The 20,560-nt window shown below is 43.9% G+C and overlaps 1 protein-coding gene across 2 annotated transcripts in view; it reads left to right on the top strand.

The window, feature by feature from the left end:
- The window catches only part of LOC146857534 (uncharacterized), a 364,382-nt gene that overhangs the window by 165,188 nt on the left and 178,634 nt on the right, over positions 1-20,560 (top strand). For both annotated transcript variants that reach the window (XM_085648076.1, XM_085648077.1), the window contains exon 6: positions 8,728-9,105. In XM_085648076.1, the coding sequence (XP_085504202.1) occupies positions 8,728-9,105 (378 nt within the window). The remainder of the gene's footprint in view (positions 1-8,727; positions 9,106-20,560) is intronic.

The following is a 20,560-nucleotide window of genomic DNA, read 5'->3' as shown; positions in this document are numbered from 1 at the left end:
AAAACAAATTGTTTACGTGTTCTTCATGATATATGTTGGACTTAGCCCTTTTTGCAGGGTCATCCCTAAACTTTTTGCCTTCCTCCTGTATTTTATCTGACCTGTTTATGTTGGTTTTATGACTCTGGGCACTTTACCACTGCTGACCAGTGCTAAAGTGCATATTCTCTCCCTATTGTAAATTGATGTATGAATTAGTGATTCCATGATTGGTTGGTTTGGTTTGGTTTACCTGTCAGACCCTAGTACAGTGCACCAGGAGTGCCCAGGGCTTGTAAATCCAAATGCTGCTGGTGGGCTTGCAGCACTGGTTGTGCCACCCACAGAAGCAGCCTGAAAAAGTGTGTTTAAGGCCTGCCATTGCAGAGCCTGCGTGCACTCTGGTACTGTTATGCTGACTGGGCAAGTGCACCCACTTGCCAGTCCTTAAACCTTCCCTTTTCTTCATATCAGACACCCCTATGGTAGGCCCAAGGGCAGGGTGCATTGTAAGTATAAGGTAGGACATGCCCTGGTGTGTGTGGCATGTCCTAATAGTGAATTACATCCATTTTCGTGTTTCACTATTGCAAGGCTAGCTGTTCCCCATAGGCCAGAATGGGCAGTTTGATTATTACATCTTATAATCCTAACTGAATCAGGGAACATGGTAGAAATTCGAGTTTAGTATGCCTGAACTCAGAATGATAAAATACATCTTTTAGTGAAGTTGATTTTAACATTCTGTGTTTGAAAATACCACTTTTAGAAAGTAGGTATTTTCTTGTCTAACCATCCAAACCTGCCTCTGCTAGGTTGTGTATTCCTTGTCTGGAGTTTAAGTGACAGGGGCTGGGGAATTCCAGGGGGCTGGGGAATTACCGGAGACAGGGTGAGTCAGCACAGGGCTGAATAGAGAGAGCTCCATGTAGATGGGAGGGAGGAGTTGCACCTGGGACCTGAATAGGGCTGTGCCGTCCCTCCACAATGCTGGCTCCACCTCCTGTGGTGCGTCTGATGTCTCTGCCCTGCACTCTGAAAGGAAAGAAGGAGTCATGTAAACAAAGTGCTCCAGGACTGACCAGAACTTATTTGGACTAGGCAAAGGCCTATTTGCCTTCAGAGAATAAAGATAAACTGGGTATAAATATTGGGACCCAAACCCAAGAACTTTAGATCACTTGTGGAACAAGAAGAAACCTTTACTGAGAAGCAGAACCTGCAGAAACCTGAAGAAACTGAGGAGAGACTATCCTTAAGCTGAAGTGCTGCTTGGGGGATTGGCCTGCAGTGGTTTGCCTGACTGCCAAAGGAAGGAGAAGAGACTTTGTGTGCTTATTTCAACTTGTAAGGATCTCCAAGGGCTTGAGAGAAGAGCTTGCCTCCTGCTGAAGTCTCAGGGACAACAGACTTCAACCACCAGCTCCCCAAGAGTTCTTTGGAAGTGCCTGCTGCTGTTTTGGGCCTTCTGAGGGACTGCGTGTCGCAAGGAGTTGGAAGCGCGACTCAAGAGGAAGAAGCTTGTCGCCGTCGCTGCTGCTGCCGTCGCATCTTGGATGTCGCCGCTGTAGCTGTCGTATTGCACCGCATCGAGAGAAGCGTCTCGCAACGCCAAAGAAGCGTGTCGCCTTCACAGCCGCTGAGGCTGTCGCATCGCACCGCATCACGAGAATTGTCTCGCATCGAGGAAGAAGCGTGTCGCCGTCGCTGCTGCTGCGTTGCATTTTGGATGTCGCCGCTGTAGCTGTCGTATTGCACCGCATCAAGAAAAGCGCCTCGCATCCACGTGAAGCGTGCCGCCATCGGAGATGCTGTCGTCGCATCACGGAAGAAGGGTGTCACCGCTGCAGTTGTCGCATCGAGCAGAAGCGTCTCGCAACGTCTGAGAAGAGTGTCGCCGCCAAAGCCGTTGTCGTCGCATCACTGGACAAGGGTGTCGCCGCTGCAGCTGACGCATCTAGCCGAGATCTCTCGCAACATCGGAGAAGTGTGCCGCATCAGGAAGATCTTCACATCTTTATTTCTTTGCACCGAACTTTCATCGCATCAACATCGTTGCAACACTTTTGTTGCCCTGCGTGTCGCATCTAAAGGTACATTGACTTAAAGTGTTGCATTTAAGAACTAAAGAGAACTAAGCTAAAACTACCATTTTAAGTAACAGTATTGTGGATTTTTGTCGTTTATGCTCTTGTGGTAAATCTATATAAAGAATACTTATTTTTTATATAAAACTGGTGTAGTGTCCATTTCTAGTGTTGTCACTTGATTACTGTATGTGCTTACAAATGCTTTACACACTGCCTCTGAGATAAACCTGTCTGCTCGTGCCAAGCTACCAAGGGAGTGAGCAGGGGTTATTTTAGGAGTGTACCCCTTTACCCTGACTAGAGGCGAGATTATTTGTCACAAGCACCTACCAGTGCCAACTAGAGACCACCAATTCTAACAGTATAGAAGACTGTGTGAATTTGAGCTTGCTGCAAGCAGTGTTTGTTTTAATATCAGGGAAAACAACAGTAACAACCACCCCAGCAGACCATAAAATCAGCCCGCAAACAACCAAATACCTGGCCCATATACTGACCTCCCAGACCAGCACATCGGGCACTGCCTGATAGCGCTATAAACCAGTCCGACCCTGCACACACACGATTTCATGTGTGCATACTCACATATAAAGGCACACGCTCATTTGCATGCATCTCTTTCTTCGGTCTGTGTGAAAATATGGATTAAGTAATTGAGGAAAACTATCTTCAGAAATTGGGGCAGTGTTCTTTCTGCGAGTTTGAAGGACTCTGAATGACCCACCTTCCAGAATGAATAATTAAAGTACATAGAATATCTGATTGTGTCTCTTGTTACCTCGGGTAACACTATCAATGAGACATTCTCACACACCTCTACTTTAGCTCTGATCTTCTCTTTAATGGTGGATCAGGGGTTGTAGTGCTAGAGGCACTCCTGTGGTATGACACCCTGTGATGACCTTTGACTACCATTATTTTAACTGACTTTGGTGTGTTATTTTACCCTAGCCTGAATGTACGACGGTCCTGCATTTGCCTTGTTTCTCTTAAAGGTTTATTTCTTGTAATCTTGCAGTCTTTCAGTGGGAGCTGTCACGGTGTAGAACAGCCTTGCCAAGAACAGAACGTGTTGGATGTGCATTCGAAAGCATGAGAGGGAGAGAGAGGTGTGGAATGTACTTTTTGGTCTCGAAGTGCAATGTTGTGAGCAGTGGTTTACAAATGTTGACTGTGTTGTACATTGAGAGATGAAGTATGTGATGCTATAAGCAGTGGTGCACAAATGTTCATTGTGTTGTACATTGGAAGTATTATGAAGTTCTTACTATTGACTTTGACATGGCCTCATGTCATCCTGAATTCTGACCCTGCCTGGCTTGAGCTTTATCTGTGCGCACAGCAACGCTTGCAAGTTGTTTGGGTTAATCACGTTCAAGGATTATTTTTGTGAGAGATTATTTAATGTACCCTGGAAGGCTTTCGTGAGCTTCGTCAAGATAAAGGCTGGAACATGCAAGATTGTAGAGCAAGCGTGGGAACTCCTTCCTGCCATTGAATGTTTGCTTAGCAGCTGGCCAGGTCTGGTAAGATTCCTCTGGCGTGGGGGGAAAGTTCTCTCGAACATTCTAGTGCGAGTTTCGAGACTATAAAGCTGGCGTTTGTTGACAGTTGAGCTGGGCGCTCACTTAAAGAGTAGACGTACTGCTGTAAGACAAACGGAACTTGAGTCCCGGTCGAGAGTCCAAGCCAGCTGTGAACGGGCCCCCAGCGAGAATTGGCAAGGATGCCGAGTGAACGATCATCGGGTGAGGTGATTTGTTTCTGACTAGTGCCATTGTGATGCGTGGTTCCAGTGGCTGTGGTCATTTGAGGTGTTTGAGCTTTGATTACTGTCACTGTGATGTGTGGCCAGTGGCTTTGATGATTTGAGGTGTTTTCTTTGTGATGTGTGACTGAGTGAGGTGCACATCCAAAGTAATCATTTGATGTATCTAGTGTATATATATCTTTCTGATCTCTTGCAGAACGTCCAGCATATTATATTTTCTTGAGTGATATCCCATATTATTTGCTGCTTGTTTATTCATGGTATTATTCATGCATTTAACTGTTGCATTTACCAAATGTGTAATTATTGCTTGCATATAAACATATATATCTCTTTGTGTATTTGAATATTGTGCATTTAGCATCTGGGAAAGCCTTTCTGTTAGAGAGCATTGTGTAAAATAAAACCCTTTTCTAAAGGTGTTGTTTGTTTTATGTTAATGTCTCCTGCTTTGCCGTGCGTGTTGAGCCACCGTGTGGGAGATTCTGTATTATCTGAAAGGCGAAGCAAGACAGGGGTCTTCTCCTTGCTATAGAAACTGTTACCATTTTTTAACTCCCCTTTTCACCATTGGTCTTTGCTTTCCTGTCGATTTGACATTCTTTGTAGAGATGTGAAGCAGCCAACAACTTGACTTCTTACTTTGTTAGAAAATCTTGAAACAATGTGGTATCATGAGTAGGACACAGTTTTATCTTGGGCAACTTTTCCAGCTTTCCAATCTTTGACAGTTCCTTAGCTTCATGCATCCTCCTCCTTTTCATATGCAATAGCCTGGGGCGGAGGGCTTCCATTCTATACCTGAAGATTCATGCCAGACCTGTCGAACATTTTTTCCCTTTCTCATTCCCCTGCCACCTAACTGGTAGATAGGATACTCCGTCGCAAACGTGATAGCTATCCAGTGCTCTGTATTACAAGTACATTATATGCAGTGGCACTTGTAATACAGCAAATGGTATATCCCAGAAGTATCCCATCTGCCAAGGGATGTGAGGAAGAAAATTGCGTATAGGAAGAGGCATGAAGAGAGGGGATGAGAAATCAATAATAGGGTGTTGGCATTTCCCTCTCTTCAAAAAAAAAAAAAAGGTAGACAGAGACGATAAAGAAGGTAGCTATAGTGGGGTACTTGACATAAAAGGAAAACAATGGATCTTTGTGAGCTTGCAACATCAGGGCAGACACATTAAAGGTATTTACTTTAAGGAATGTGCCATCCTGGGAATGGTATTTGTCGGAACTGGCCCTTTCTAGTGTGCCTTCCCTTGACTTTTTGATTTTCTTCTTCCCAGTTTTCCGCTGATCTGGATGCTAGCCTTAGGATTTTCAGCGCATTTGACACTGCCGTGCAGTGCCACAGCGATGTGCTCGTCATATACATACTGGCAATTTTACTAGCAGAGTCCTTCCTCAGCTTAGTCATTGCATTAGATGAACCTTCTTGAAATACCCAAATTCACAGAAGCCTCTTCAAACGCTTAGCTCCTGAGCTGGGCGACACCCACAGTTACACTCCGAGTGTTAGATGTAAGACCTGAACAATATTTTATTCATTTTTTAAATTCAAGTAATTTATATAGCGCAAATCTTGCTCAATGAAGCAAGACAACACTGTACTAATACCATTTGAATGTTTTTTTTAATTATTTTTATTGACATTTGTCATTATAAACAAGACAACAACAAAGTCAGCGGAACAGGAGGTAGGGAAGCAAGAGGAGGTGGGAAGAGTGGAAGGAGGAGGGGAGGAGCACAAAGGAACATTGCCACGAGTGAACAATCTTGATCAGAACACAATGCACATGATGTTGCTCAAATTCTCATATGTAGGAATTAGTGCAAACACAGAGGCAAAAGTAACAGTAAAATGACTATAAAATCACATTGAAAGGACGCATAGTCTTAGTGCAAATGGATTGTCGAGTCTGCCAGGAGCCACTTCTACAGGACTAGGGACAAACGTGCAAAGCCATACCTTGACATAGTTTTCAGGGCATTAAAGCGAGTGCTGGCGAGTTTGAGTCCCTCTGGTGAAGGAATGGCTCCCAGATATCTTTGGGGCGGTAGCGGATCAGCATAAGTACCCGGAAGTTGGTCAACTGCTCTTAGCAATATGTTACATCACAAAGCCATGCTTTGACGGTGGGAGTGAGTTTCCAACCCCAGTGTATGGCCATCCTCCGCTTAGCCAACAGGAGAAGCATGGCAGTGAGATGACGTTGCATGTTGGGTGTATCTTTAAAATAATTCAGCAGACCCACCAGGGGGTAATAAGGGAGCAGGTGATTCTACTGTATATGCTCGTACACCTCCCTCTAGAAGGACCCCACCCTTGGGCACAGCCAAGCGAGATGGATAAAGGAAGCTTGGGGTGAGCTTCAGCATAGACAGTGAGGGTCTGGAACTAGCCCCATATTGAATAGTTGTAAAGGGGTGTGATAGAGGCAATGCAGAAATGTAAAGTGAACGAGGCATAGTCTGTAATTGGTGGAGTACAGCTTCAATTACCCGCAACAAAAAGAGCACTGCGCATAAGTTATGGCCGGGTCTGTGTCCTCCTCCCATGTAACCCGCGCTTTCGGGAAAGCAACCAGTGAGAAATTCTGCATAGTGCTGTAGAGACATGTTATCAGTTTATGTGGGGATGGGGAGGTGAGGATATGTTCCAGCGCTGGGAGGTCTGGCGGCAAGTGTGGAAATGTGGCAGGTGGTGTGCGGCATGTAGCCCTCAATTTATAGTATAGTAGGGTATTCAGTAGAGTGGGGGACGGAGATGCCGTGGCCTCGAATGGGGAGGGTGGAATAAACTGACCATCAGGGTACAGGTCTGATAACAGTCTGCGATTGTGCTTATGTGCAGGTTTGATGGCGCCCTTATATAATAGCAGTGGTATCAAGGGGTTGTTGGATGGTGGGATGGAGGGGGCATATAGGAGTGACAGCCCTGCTCTTTTCCCAGATCCTCCCATGCCCAGCGTACGCACTCAACCGTGTCAATTTCATTCCTTGTAGCTCTTTGGGGTAGATATAACGCTGTTGGTAACAGGCACGAGGCAGCGCCTGTCTGTCTCAATGGCAGCATGTAGTTGGAATGGAGCTGGGTATAGCTATAAAGTGAAGGAATTGAGCTTGGTTTCAGTAAGCATCTAATGTCATGTCTGGTGTGCCTAATCCTCCCTATGCGAGTTGTAGAGTGAGGAGCTCCCAGGAGACCTGTGGTTGTTTATCCACCGATATTAGCGTCACTATGTTAGATTTGAAACATTTGAGGAAGTGAGCCATGAGTGGTAGGGGCATGTTAAGGAAGAGTAGAGAAATTTGGAAGGATGATCATCTTTGCTATCGCAATACGGGCAGCAAGGAATAGGGGCAGTTTGGACAAAGTAGGTACTCTGTCCTCTAATCAGGCCATGGCCCGGCTGTAATTTGTTCGCCTTAGTTCTTACGTATCATGCCTGAGCCATATGCCCAGGTATCTGACCAGGTCCATTTCCCATTTCAAAGGGTACTCAGTTGGGAACGGCTGTGTACTATCGGTAAGAGGGAATAATATAGATTTGGCTCAATAAACTTATATACCTGAGTAGCCGCCAAACCGCACAACCTCCTGCCTCAGAGGAGCCAGGGTCTCCTGTGGGCCGCATGCGTATAAAGTGATGTCATCCGCGTACTTCGATACCATCAATCCCCTGGTGGTAAAATCAATGACCCTGTTCGTGTGATGCTGATGGAGCCTCGCCGACAACGGCTCCATTGTGATGGCAAAAAGTAGCAGTGATACAGTGATAGCGGGCACCCCTGCTGTGTGCCATGGGTGACTGGGGAGGGATAAGAGATTAGCCCATTTAAGCACACTTGAGTGGTGGGAAGAGTGTAAAGGAGGTGTACTTGCTTGATGAAACGTGGGCTAAAGCCAAGCTGCGCCAGGAGGTGAAAGAGGTATGCCCACTCTAGGGAGGCAAACTCCTTAGTGGCACTGAGTAAGGCAGCGGATGCAGAGATTTGATGGTCGCGGTGGTGCTTCACTGCGAAAGTGGTCTGAAGGTCGTGCGAAGTAGAACGTCCAGGGATGAAGCCTGACTGATCGGGTCTTACAATCAGGGGCAGGGGGGCTGCAAACGATTTGCGAGGATCTTGCCGTAAATGTTATTGTCAACATTTATTAGTGAAAAGGTTTGGTAGGAGTCACAGCAGTTGGCCAGTTTATCCGGTTTAAGGAGTGTAATAATAACCGCCTCCCTCACCAAGGGGGGCAGGATGCCTGCTTCTAGGGAGACCTTGTACATGGCTAGAAGATGTGGGACCAGCAGTGAGGCAAACTCTTTATAAAAGCAGTGGTAAGTCCATCAAGTCCAGGTGCTTTGTCCCTGGGCAGATCCCTAATGACTTGCTCAATTCCTTCAGTGGTGATGGGCAAGTCTAAATAGGCGCGATGAGCATGATCTAACCAGAGCAGTTGCATAGTGTCACAGTACTCAGTCGGTGCGGTCGAACCGAGTTTCGGAGTAGCTGATTATAACTGAGCATAAAAAGAAGATGTAACTTTTAGTAGCTCCGACGTGGAGAACACAAGGTTGTACTGGGAGACAGGCAGCTCAGTAACATAGCTGGAGGCACGTGGAATGCGCAGCATTCTAATACCATTTGAATGGCAGCAGCTTACCTCAAACATGGGGTACTCTGCACAGCATTGGAAACAAATTTAGTATCTGGAGAAGGTACATGTGAATTGGGCCTTTACTAGACATAATTCTCTGCACTCATAATACACAGTTTACGTATTGTTACACACTCTTATATGCAAATAACACAAATCGCCACGAATGACGTTAAAGCATATATTATGTTTGTGGTCACGTGTTCTTTATTCTGCATTTCTTTCAGCTGCCCCGAGAATGTCCAAAATCTTTATGCCACGCCCCCTTGTACAACATGAGGATTGCGCTTTGACCTGCCTGATAAGTTGCTTCAAGCCAAAGGATATATCCATCATCTGGTCCAGGAGTCACAATGGGGGCCTACAAGAGATTGCTGAGGCCAGATTTCAAAACGAAGCCATCAATGTGGAGGAATTAAGAGAACAACCCGGATACACGCATAGCATAAGCCACGTTCCATTTCCAGACAGAACACACTGCGTCACAAGTATGCTGAAGTTTACACCAACCGTTTCGGATCATCACGGGTCAGAGTTCATATGTAAAACTGTGCATAAGTCAACGAAACATGAAGCGGAAAGCAAGGCGACCCTGGAGGTTACAGGTACAACACATACTTCTCCGTTTAGAATGTGTGCACAGTGAGATATGTACATTCTTTGACGGAGACCCTCCATTCGAAGAGTCTCTTAATGTATGAAATCTATATTTATTACCGCTTCATCGCAAATACGAGATCTATGTGAACGTAGTCGACCTCTTTACCTTCACACACAGATTGTGGCTCCTGAAAGCAGCCGAAATATCAGTGAGAAAGTGTTGGGGCAAAAGGAATGAATTACTTGGGGAATAGGACCAGAGAATACCAATCCCCCCAGTAATTCCTCAGTTATTATAGGACCCTTATGGTCCAACTCATAAAGATGCTTATTTTTTCCATCCACTGGAGTTACTGGTGACCTCAGTATAAAGAACTCCAGGGTGGGGGGTACCAGCTGGTGGTTGAGGCCGCTTGTAATGAGCCCCTAGCCTTTTATTCCTTTAAAACTAACCCTTCAGTGAAGTTCTTTTCAAATCTGTTAATGTAATAAACTGGAACGGAACCCTGTTTACTAAGGCAGGGAGTAAATCGAAGATGATTCTTGGAAATCGTATATTAAGCAAGCGGTGATCTTTTGCCAAACACAGTACAGAGTTTACATGTTAAATGTATTGGTATTGTGTACAGGTCCAGCATGGTGGGGATTGTATACAGGTCCAGCGTGGTGGGTATTGTATACAGGTCCAGCGTGGTGGGTATTGTATACAGGTCCAGCGTGGTGGGGATTGTATACAGGTCCAGCATGGTGGGGATTGTATACAGGTCCAGCGTGGTGGTTATTGTATACAGATCCAACGTGGTGGGTATTGTATACAGGTCCAGCGTTGTGGGGATTGTATACAGGTCCAGCGTGGTGGGTATTGTATACAGGTCCAGCGTGGAGGGGATTGTATTCAGGTCCAGCGTGGTGGGTATTGTATACAGGTCCAGCGTGGTGGGTATTGTATACAGGTCCAGCGTGGTGGGTATTGTATACAGGTCCAGCATTGTGGGGATTGTATACAGGTCCAGCGTGGTGGGTATTGTATACAGGTCCAACGTGGTGGGTATTGTATATAGGTCCAGCGTGGTCATTAACACATGTATTACAATAGAAGTACTTGCAAGAATTCCCATATTATATTTAGAATTGGATTTATAATCTTATTTAGTAAGGAATGTGTTGATATCGGTTTCTGTTTGTTTTGTATAGGGACTCAAACTGCACCTTTGTTACTAATCCCAAAGAGGTAGATATGCATTTGTTGTTCTCTGCAGAAGGGATGTGGTCTCGATGTGACCAGTGCACTCCATCAATCAGTGTGCCTAGGGTCATGTGACCTATAGTGGTCCTTCCATTGAGGTTGGTGCCAGAGCTTGCCGATAGAGCAGCACAAATGCTAAAAGTCAGTCCAGGTTCAACAGCACCAGTCATGCCCAGTAAACATTGGAGACATGGTCACATAACCTCCCATGGCGCATCCACCAATCAGGCTCTTGCACTGGTGACTATGCTACTGATGCCTTAAATATTAGAAACCTGCAGCACGCACACGTCATTGCAAAAGTCAAAATACAATTTACTTGGAATCATTTAAATAAACACAATCGAGAATGTGAATCTAGTCTCTGGGCATTCACCCTCATTCGCTTAGCACCTAATAGCATATTACAGGTGTTATAGCAGCTAGTGTATTCTTTGACAGATGTGCACTGCTCGCTGTGAAAGGAAGCTGTTAAGTGTCATATTTTCAGGGATTCTCCAGCTGCTTCCACTGGTTGGAAACCTGTATCTAGGCAGGACCTTAATCTGATACAGCCACATTTAATGAACAAGTCTGTAAGCTCATGGACTCAACCATGCAAAACCTGCTTTCTGGGAAACTTGCATCACTGGTAGGCATCACCTCTGCCAGGAAGATAAGCAGACTTTAATCTCTCAGCTTGTTGGAGCTTTAGTTTATTTTTCTCGGGTTGATGCTCATAATTCATCTCTCTCTCATACTATGAGCATACTTGCCTCTATATTTCATTCCAAGTAAACCTGCATCCTTGAAGAGGCCCTGCACTCTCTAAGGCTCTATCTCATATCGTAAAAAAATAAACTCGAGAGCACCAGCTGGAGGTTGGGTGAACCTCCATTTTAGTGAATTCCTAAAATGAGAAAATCCCTTTTTATTATCAAAGAATGTGAGGAAATGCAACAAAAACACAAGAAAAACTGACTACGCTGTGCAGAAAAACGTCACTCTCGTCTGTCCATTACTCTTGCCTCTTTTTCTCCTGCCATGTATTTGTGTAGAGATGCTAGGATAGCGATAGTGGTAGACATATTAGGGTATAGGTAGCGGTACTGGAAAATAGGTAGCATTAGAGATCCTAGAGTATAGGTAGGTGTGTAGGTACTGAGGTATAGGTGGGTGTAGTGATACTAGCATATAGGTAGAGGTACTGGGATATCTGCAGGAGAGGTACTAAATGTAGATGTACTAGTACATTGATATGGTACTATGTTATAGGCAACAGCAGTGGTACTAGAGTATATATGGGGCGGAGGTACAACTGAGAAGGTGGAGATGAGGTACTAAGGTATGAGCAAAGGTGGGGATACTAAGGTAAAAGCAGTCCATGGCATAGACATATATAGACATAATACTGTATAATCAACGGTAAACATATTTAGGTATAGGTAGGAGTAAAGGTACTTGGCTTTATGTAGGGTTAAAGGTACAATAGTGTAAGTAGGAAGGTAGGTAATAGAATATAGATGAGGTAGAAATACTGGGTTAGAAACAAAGGTAAAAATATAACACATTGTTGAGGAGGGAGGTGAGGAAGAATATTGAGTATAGGAAGAGGCATGAAGAGAGGAGATGAGAAATAAATAATAGGGTGTGGGCATTTCCCTCCCATCAACGAAATAAAAAAAGAGGTAGACAGGGACCATAAAGAAAGTGGCTATAGTGGGGTACTTGACATAAAAGGAAAACAATGGGACTATTGGAGCTTGCATAAACAGGGCAGACACCTTAAAGGTGTTTACTATAAGGAATGGGCTATCCTAGGAATTATATTTGTTGGAAATGGGCCTCTCTAGGGGGCTTTCCCTTGACTTTTTGCTTTTCTCCTTTCCATTTTTCAGCTGATCTGGATGCTAGCCTTAGGAATTTTAGTGCGTTTGACACTGCCGTGCAGTGCCAAAGCGGGGTGCTCGTCATATACTTACTGGCGATTGGTGTATATATGATTGGCTGGTTCAAGTTAGCTGTAAGTCCCTTGTCAAGAGGTAAGACATATATCTGGGGCATGTATCTCGAATGCTCCTCCATGGGCCTGCCACACTGGTTGTGCATCCACGGAGGTAGCTCATTGATTGTGCCACAGGTTTGCCCTTGTGGGGTCTGTGCACATGGGTTACTGTTACTCGACTTGGTATTTAAAAAGCTGTGTGCCAAGGTTCTGCATGTCTCTTGCTATATGGGAGTTCTCCCTGGTGACAGGGTGTGTTGTTGGGAAGAGGTTGGGTATGTGCGTGTATGCGTTACTTGCAAAGGTCATGAATGGCATTGGTGGTGTTTTCAGAACAGTGGGGCCTGCTTCTCACATTGGGTTAGCATGAGGGGGTGAAGGGAAAGGTTATCGAGCAGTATTTCCTGCGGGCAGAATATTAGCAGTATAGTATTTGGTATTGTTGAGTTCGTAATGGTTAATCCTCTCTGGTAGTGCGAATGGGTTCGACATTACTATGATGGAAATCTCAGTTTGGGAAAGCCCGTATTTTGATGCTCGTGGCTCTGTGTGCCTGTCGGCCTGTCTCCTATTTCACATGTGGGTGCTAGGGGGACAGCTACATCTGTGCATTCCCAATAGAAGACCATAAACTAGGGGCTCAAGGCAAACTTTGGACCTCTGACTCTGAGGGACCTTTATGGGACAGTTACTTGGGGGTGGAATTGGCACCTGCTTTCCAAGGAGCATGGTGTTGCCCCATTAAAGATAGTGATCAAACCTCCCGGGGTTGTATCGGAGAAAGGACAAAAATTAGAGAGGGCCTGTGCATTTTAAAAGTGGCCTTTGAACTGATTGTATCTTCCAAGGCCAATGTGGGTATAACTACTGGGCCTCTGGCCTCCGAAAGTAGAGACGCTATTGGATTTGGAACCATACTATGTTGGTTTGGCACTGGGACATCGACACGAGGAATCTTTAGGGCAGGAGGAACTGCACCTGGACCATCTGCAGACTTGTTGTTGCTTGGAGCTTGTTGTGCTCCAAGAAGTGGACTATCACTTGGTTGGATTGGTCTGTATGTTGCTGGCCTGCGGCAAAGGGCCAACTGTCGTGGCCTGGGTCCTGAGATACTCTCCAAGGGCAGGTGAGCTGGCCTCCTGTCCATGATATCCCAGGGACACAAAGGATCTTACTGTCTCCACAAGATCATAAAGACCACACTGGGTGCGGCAGAGACAGATGGAAGTGATCGTTGGTTGGGACAAGAACCGTCCTGACGTAGACCATCATCACACTATGGCAGAGGAGTGTGCTCGTAAAGATCAGCAGCCACCTGAAGTGCCGGGACGTGAGGAGTTTGAGCAGTGCAGGGAAGCTTGCAGAGTCTGAGGGACCCATGCTTGCAACCAGTGGACCTGTGCTAGCTTGCGCATCAGAGCGTGTGGTGTTCGAGGGGGTTTGGGGGAACCCGAGCCGGGAGCTGAGACTGTCTTCGGCCTTCAGATCGGGAAAACGACAGTGCCTGCCTTTGCAGCCTCTGTCTAAGGTCATTGGCTCCCTCTCCCATGTCCCATGTCATAAGGTGCTCTGTTGTGGAGAACACCGTGGCGAGGCCTGAGGGGTTTTGTGTGCCTTGTGGGTACCTACAGCTGACTGTCTGGGTCTATGGCAGGTCACACCTCTGCTTGAGGGAAAAACATTTCTCCAGACTTGGAAGTGCACCAGCTTCCTGGTCACAACCTTTTGTCTATGTGGGGGATCGCGATGTGCCTGGATGTTATATCCAGATGGACTAAACTAAGTAATTGTTTCTTTTTGTGTTAAATGCCAGGGACACTACTGGCCCCCCTCCCCCTCTTCTCATAGGGGATATACAGAAGGCTTATCTGTCTGTAAACTCTAACTGGGTTACCTCCTATCAGGGTATTAAGAAGACTGTCCTTGGAAGGGTAGGATATGACTAAGTCACAACGCTTTTGAGGGATTAAACTCAAGTCCAATAAAAACCTCAGGCAGTTGTTCTACATAACTCGTGATCTTCAGAAATGTGGCTCCAGGTAAACAACATTAACAAAGAACAAGTCCAGGTTAGAATTTTTCTGGAACAATTCATAGAATGCTCCAAGCAACTCTACAGTGGGTCAGCAAACACAGCCCACTCTTAAAACTATGAGGACCTAGGTATAAGCTATGATCGAGCCAGAACCAGCAAACCATTGATCAAAACGGTCTTCCTAAATGCGTGTTTCATACTGCAATTTTAGAAATGCAGATCGGAAATGAGATGGCACCCGGGTTAAAGAAGACTGCACTGTCTGGGTTAGTCACATGGGTTCTGAATATTGCCCACCTCAAATGGTCAGCTGTCACTTGACCACAAAAATGAACAAACACACAGGGGATATGAGAGGCAATATATACTGAAAGCAGGTAAGGATAGTAATATGTACAAGTTGAAAAAACAATGAGTAGGTGTTTTTGTTGTGATCTTTGTGCGTCTTTATTTGAAGTATGCTTGATTTCAGATATAGACATCCAACACGTTTCGCCCAAACATGGGCTTCTTCAGCGCAAAGGTAAAGTTGCTGATGTCTCGTCAAGTAAACTAGTATCCATAAATCGCTGTAAGCGTAGTACGTCCGTGTTGGGACGTGTAATATGGCTAGAAAAGACATCCTCAATTTAGTGGAGACCACCTATATGTCCATATAGGGGAGGATCCCATGCCAGTGTTGGAGTAAAACGTGAAGGTATCCTCAGTGTAAAAGGAAAATTGTGACTGAAGTGCTGTGTAGCGTGTAACCGTGTCCGGTGGCGTCCTGTCTCAGCGAGAAGGTGAATTCTAGAAATGCAGAGCCTGCTCCTTCTAGAGAGGGTGATCCTTTCACTCCTGACACTATCCTCCTTGATCAAAATATCATCCTTCCCATTGGCCCTCCATCTTTCGAGTGTGAATCCACATTCACATTCAGTACATCGCCCTTCACTGTCCCTGGTAACATAAAGTGAACATATGTATATCAGTGTTGTCAGGTGCATTTTAGAGAGTGCTGGTATAGGATAGTGGATGCTGTCAAACTGTGCTATGCTCAACATTACCTGCATTCACAGGGTACGAAGAGCTATTTTACCACCTAGGTAATCCTACTGGTGAAAAGAACAAGAAAGGACAGGCATTCTTCCCCACCTCCCTCACCAGCTTAACTCAAGAATGGCGCTCCATTTTGAGAACATGAACTTTGAGTGGACTGAACTTTGCCTTAGACGCTCTTTTGCTTATTTTGTGTTTGTTTACACATTCATAGACGTATTATTTTATACTCATAGTCCGTTTCTCTACTTGTGCCTAACATCAGTTGCTTTTTCTGTCCACATGGATTATAGCACAATGGTATATCTGTCCTCATACTGCATATGTAAGCCTATTATACATATGTTGTTGTGCAGTCTTTCTCCAAACACTTGGTTTATTCCAGTAATTCATTTCTCAAGTTACCTGAATTTTTAAGCAACAAATTATGATAAATTAATTCTTTATATTCTCCGTATTTAAACCCTACTTGCTTTCCTCCCATTTAGTTAGTTATATAGGAGATAACGTTGATAATTTTCCTCATTGTAGGTCATTTTCATTCCGCATCTTGCCTGATGTTCCATACTCTCAAAGTACAACACATTCTCCACGCCTCGTTTGAAGTCTCGGAGGCCATTTATATCTGGCGCAATCATGACGGCTCGTTTATTAGAAGTACCATTCACTAGAATCCCTCTGCCAGACAGTGACGATTGCTCTGTCTTAGCTTCGGCCAGCTACGGTGAGGTGCGGGCCACTTTACCTGGGCCAGGAGGGATTACAATTTCTTCCCTTATATAAACCTCGCAAGTGAGGATGCTTAACCATCTTTGGGTGAGCCCTGAATGTCCCTACTGAGGCACAGATACACTGGTTAAGGTTATCTGGATAATATATAAGATTGATTCCTTTTGAAGTGCCTGATTTTTTTTGTTAAATCTCCGATATTTACAGTTATAGGAGTGAGTAGCACTCATCAGCCTTTTCACTAGGCTGACTCAGTCTTGCTGGTATTTCGTACATTTTTATACTTTTTCATAGTTTTCTGATTTTAGACATCCTAAGTGCTGGTTCGCGAAAATTGTAAGTGATTTCTCACAACTATTCTTGCAAGTGATTTTTTTATAACCATCTGTTTATCCCTATTCAAAAAACTAGGGATATTTTCTGGTATCATTTTTACTGCCATATTTGATGTTTTTTTTTAAATAAATTGTCACGATGCTGACCTTACAAGGTAATAAGGAGGTTTTTGACATTATGACTGATGGTGTGTATTGATTTACAGACTTTGTAAATTATGAATTCTTCATGAATTGGGCCATTGTTGTTTTTGTATACACACATTTAACTCTTCCTTAATCGCTTTGTTTCTGTATGTGATCACTGGGGACACCGTGCACATCTGTATGTTCTTGATTGCCTTTATGATAATTAGTATGCAGTTTATGATTAAACACAGTACTAAACACACTATCGCTAGCTTATAGGTTTGACGTTTTGTTAAATTATATTTTGCATGAAATATTAAATTCTCCTATTTTGATTAAATATAGTAACTAAGTTGCTACTTATATACTGAACATAATACTAAATGAGTCCTTATTGAACCATTATCTCCTATAACTCACTGATTTCTGGGACACAGACTCGCAGTTTTGTGCTTCAGCAAGGATCCAGATGCTGTTTGGATTTTTTTGTTATTGTAAGAAAAAATTAAAATAGTGCCTGGCTTCTCGCTGAGGCACAAGCATACACTTCTTTGACTGAGTGAGGTCGACAGACATTGTTTGGATTGGTCCTTAGCCTCAGAAAGTATCCAAAAAGTGCATGGTTACCCACTGTTTTGTGCCTGGCTCCTTGCTGGAGTGCAGAAGCCCAGATATATGTGTCGCAGAGAGGACCCCAGATGGTATATTGATTTTTAAAAATGTTTTTATATCCCCAGAAAAAAGGAGCTGGTGGCACCTTGCTGGGCAGAGACACAAACAATCCTGTGCCCTAGTGGAGAGCCTGGGCGATGTTTGGATTTTTTCTTAGGCTAACAAACTCCAAATAGCCCCCTTCACCTCACTGGAAGATAGAAACATACTTCTAGGCAGGTGGTCCTCCGACATATAGGGAAACCTACCAACCCTAGTCATTTTTAAACACTAAACACCTTGGACATCACTGGATATGTGGCTAGCCAGGATGTCACCAATTTGTCTTTCCTAGAATTCTCTGCGTCTTAATAAAAAGGACACTACAACATTGTAGGACACAATGTTTCTTTTACTTGTAATTTGCGCTTTATATATACAGTAACTAGTTTGGCACCTACCCATAGTTATTGAAATAACTGTTCGGTTCACAGTCATTTGAAAATAAACTCTTCTCGACTATGTCGAGATAAGCAATGCAAAACAAACTTGGCGCCTAGTGAATACAATACCCCAATCACAATGGTGTTTTCCATATCCACAGTAAAAATAATTTCACTTAATTTTAAAAGCAGTCTAAACTTTTAGGTAATACATAAAAGCCTTCTAAAAGGTTTAGTTATTTAAATGGTGCAATTATATAGTAGTGTTCATGCTTAAGAGAACAGCATATTGCTGTGTCCTACTGTAAATATATTTTTTATGGAAGATAGCCCACATATTCGTATACACCCGAGCCCAACACAAGCGAGCAAAATAACAGATCTTGGAAGTAACCGATGAAACTGTCCGTCCATTGAAGTCTTAAGAGATGAAAATAGGAAACTACCTTTCCAATTTTTACTGGACTTGTGTATCCCCACATTCATGCCAGGATTATGGGAAAAAATGTCTTGGTCACTTAATCGAACAAAACAAGAGCCAATACACACTCATCATAAAATCACTGCTAGAATTTCAATACATTGTTATTGACTACTACAGTTTTATGCGTTTTGCATATCCTTATGTAAATCCCATGAGATAGTCTAAAAAAAAAATCACCCGAGAACAGCAGCAGGATGAGACTCACAGGAGGGTTGTCAGCAAGCCAGTACTTAAACGCCTCCTATTTAACCTGTATATTTAAAGTGTTAAATAATCAAGAAAAGCAACGAAAACAGCTGGCAAGACACTAAAAGCTCATGTTTTAACATTCTTCTCAGTGACATTATTTTAGTCTTGTAATACTGGACCCAAAGGACTCTGCATTTGCTATCGCCTCTTAACCCTCACGTTTCTAAGCAGCTTTTGAAGCTCCACGGTTATGCGCTTGCAGCTGGCAGCACAATTTCCACATTGAAACAGATGATATATCTGACAATTTTGCGGGGAAACAGTGTTTTATGGCTGTAAAAGTAGGGAGGTCACTTTAATGGATTTTTGACGGAAGCTTCCCTCATGCCACGTTTTTTGGAGCTATATGCAACTTTATGGTAATTATGTGGCATCAGTTTCCTTTGTTGCCAGCAACTTGTGGCATGCAGTTTTTACACCGTTATAACTATATTTTATAAAACCTCCACTAGTATAGAGGACCAATGCAACGTTTGCCCACATTCAAAAGGACCCAATGGAGTCTTCCCTCCTTAAACCATTGCTTTATTAAGTTGAAGTCTTATTGGAAATCAATACTATGACTCGCACTCTGCTGACTCCAGAGTTATGGCATATTATTGATCTCTCGCTTTTCAACACCACACCGTGACAATTGTTCGGATGAAAATAAAGTAATTTTGAAATTTCCACTTTCCGAATATTGGCCTCGAATGTTCAACGTCCGAAAATCAAAGTTGATCTCAATTTAGTTTATTCTTGATAATTGCTCCAAAGAGGTTGATGCAATGTGGCTGAACAGAATGTTGCCCTTAATAAAATGCTAGGAAGACCATACGAGGATAAGAAGATATCTTTCAGCAGAATTGTCAATTTCTTCAAAAGGTCCTTATAGATTAGCCATGATCAACATGCACCCATGTTCATGTTGAGGGGCTGGGGTGGAGGACTGTCCATACACAGGAACTTTAGTTTTATTCATAGCTGATGTGACATGACATGTTCTCATAGGGCGACCATACCTTGCTGTAATTTGAAAAAACCCTTAACAAGAGATTACGCAGATATACCGCTGAAGATTTACTGGGGTTGTATCCTCACAATTCAACATATTTGGGGTCAGAGCAGGAAGACCCTGCACACTTTGAGAAATTCATGGTGGTTCTGAGTTTAGGTAACACACGGCTTTGCTTTTACCGTGGAAGATACAAGATCTTCTATACATTGGATTTCCTTCTTGCACCAGAAACAAACCTTGGCAAAGCGTCAGGAGCCCAAAGCATGGCCTGAGGACTCTCAGACCATTTGCCAATAAAAATCATACGGGCGCCGCACAGGGAGGGATCAGAAGCATTTGGCACCTTAGCACCTGGTGGATGCTAGATGGAGAATTCAAAACGTACATAACGAAGGAAACAGAGAAATACTGGGCATTGAACCAAGGTTGTGACTGTTCACATGTAATGCTTTGGGAGGCAAACAAAGGGCACATGAGAGGCAGGCTAATTAGTTACACTATTGCCCAGAATAAACACCAAGGGGAAGAAATGACTTTTAGATTTGACATCAACCTGTTCACTATACCTAGATCCCTAATTCATCCAGAACACTGAACCACTAGTGCACTAAGCTAATACAGACACTGATGGGGAAACAATGCCAGCTTAACATGCATCATAATGCAGGATATGCCAGTGGCACAATAAAGCCAGTAAGTTGTGCCAGTGCAGAAATGCCATCCAAAACATATACAGCATTGGGCAGATGGACAGTGGTCACAGAGGTCTTTGTAGCTCAATGCCAGCAGCTATACACTAGAAGATAACGCCAGTACCAGATGACTTACTGGAATGTGTCTGGAACCACCCAATGACACGTTCACAAACAGTTCACAAGAACTCCTAGAAGAATAAATCAGCGCAGTAGAATTGTAAGAAGCTTTCAAACAGATACAGGGTGAGGAAAATGCCGTGATCCAATGGTTTTTTGGCAGAATTCTTTAAACAAGTAGCAAGATTTGCTATTGCTTTGCTGAAGATGATGATTGATGCCACAAACTAAGAGACAAGGGAGTGAGCCTTTGCTAGCTCCCCCCATATATACGTTCAAACACACAAAAAGAGAAGGATGGAGAATATTATAAAAGAAAGGGAGGAGT

The sequence above is a fragment of the Triturus cristatus genome, chromosome 3_2 (assembly GCF_964204655.1).
Source record: "Triturus cristatus chromosome 3_2, aTriCri1.1, whole genome shotgun sequence".
Taxonomy (NCBI): Eukaryota; Metazoa; Chordata; class Amphibia; order Caudata; family Salamandridae; genus Triturus; species Triturus cristatus.
This window is presented reverse-complemented; position numbering and strand designations above follow the sequence as displayed.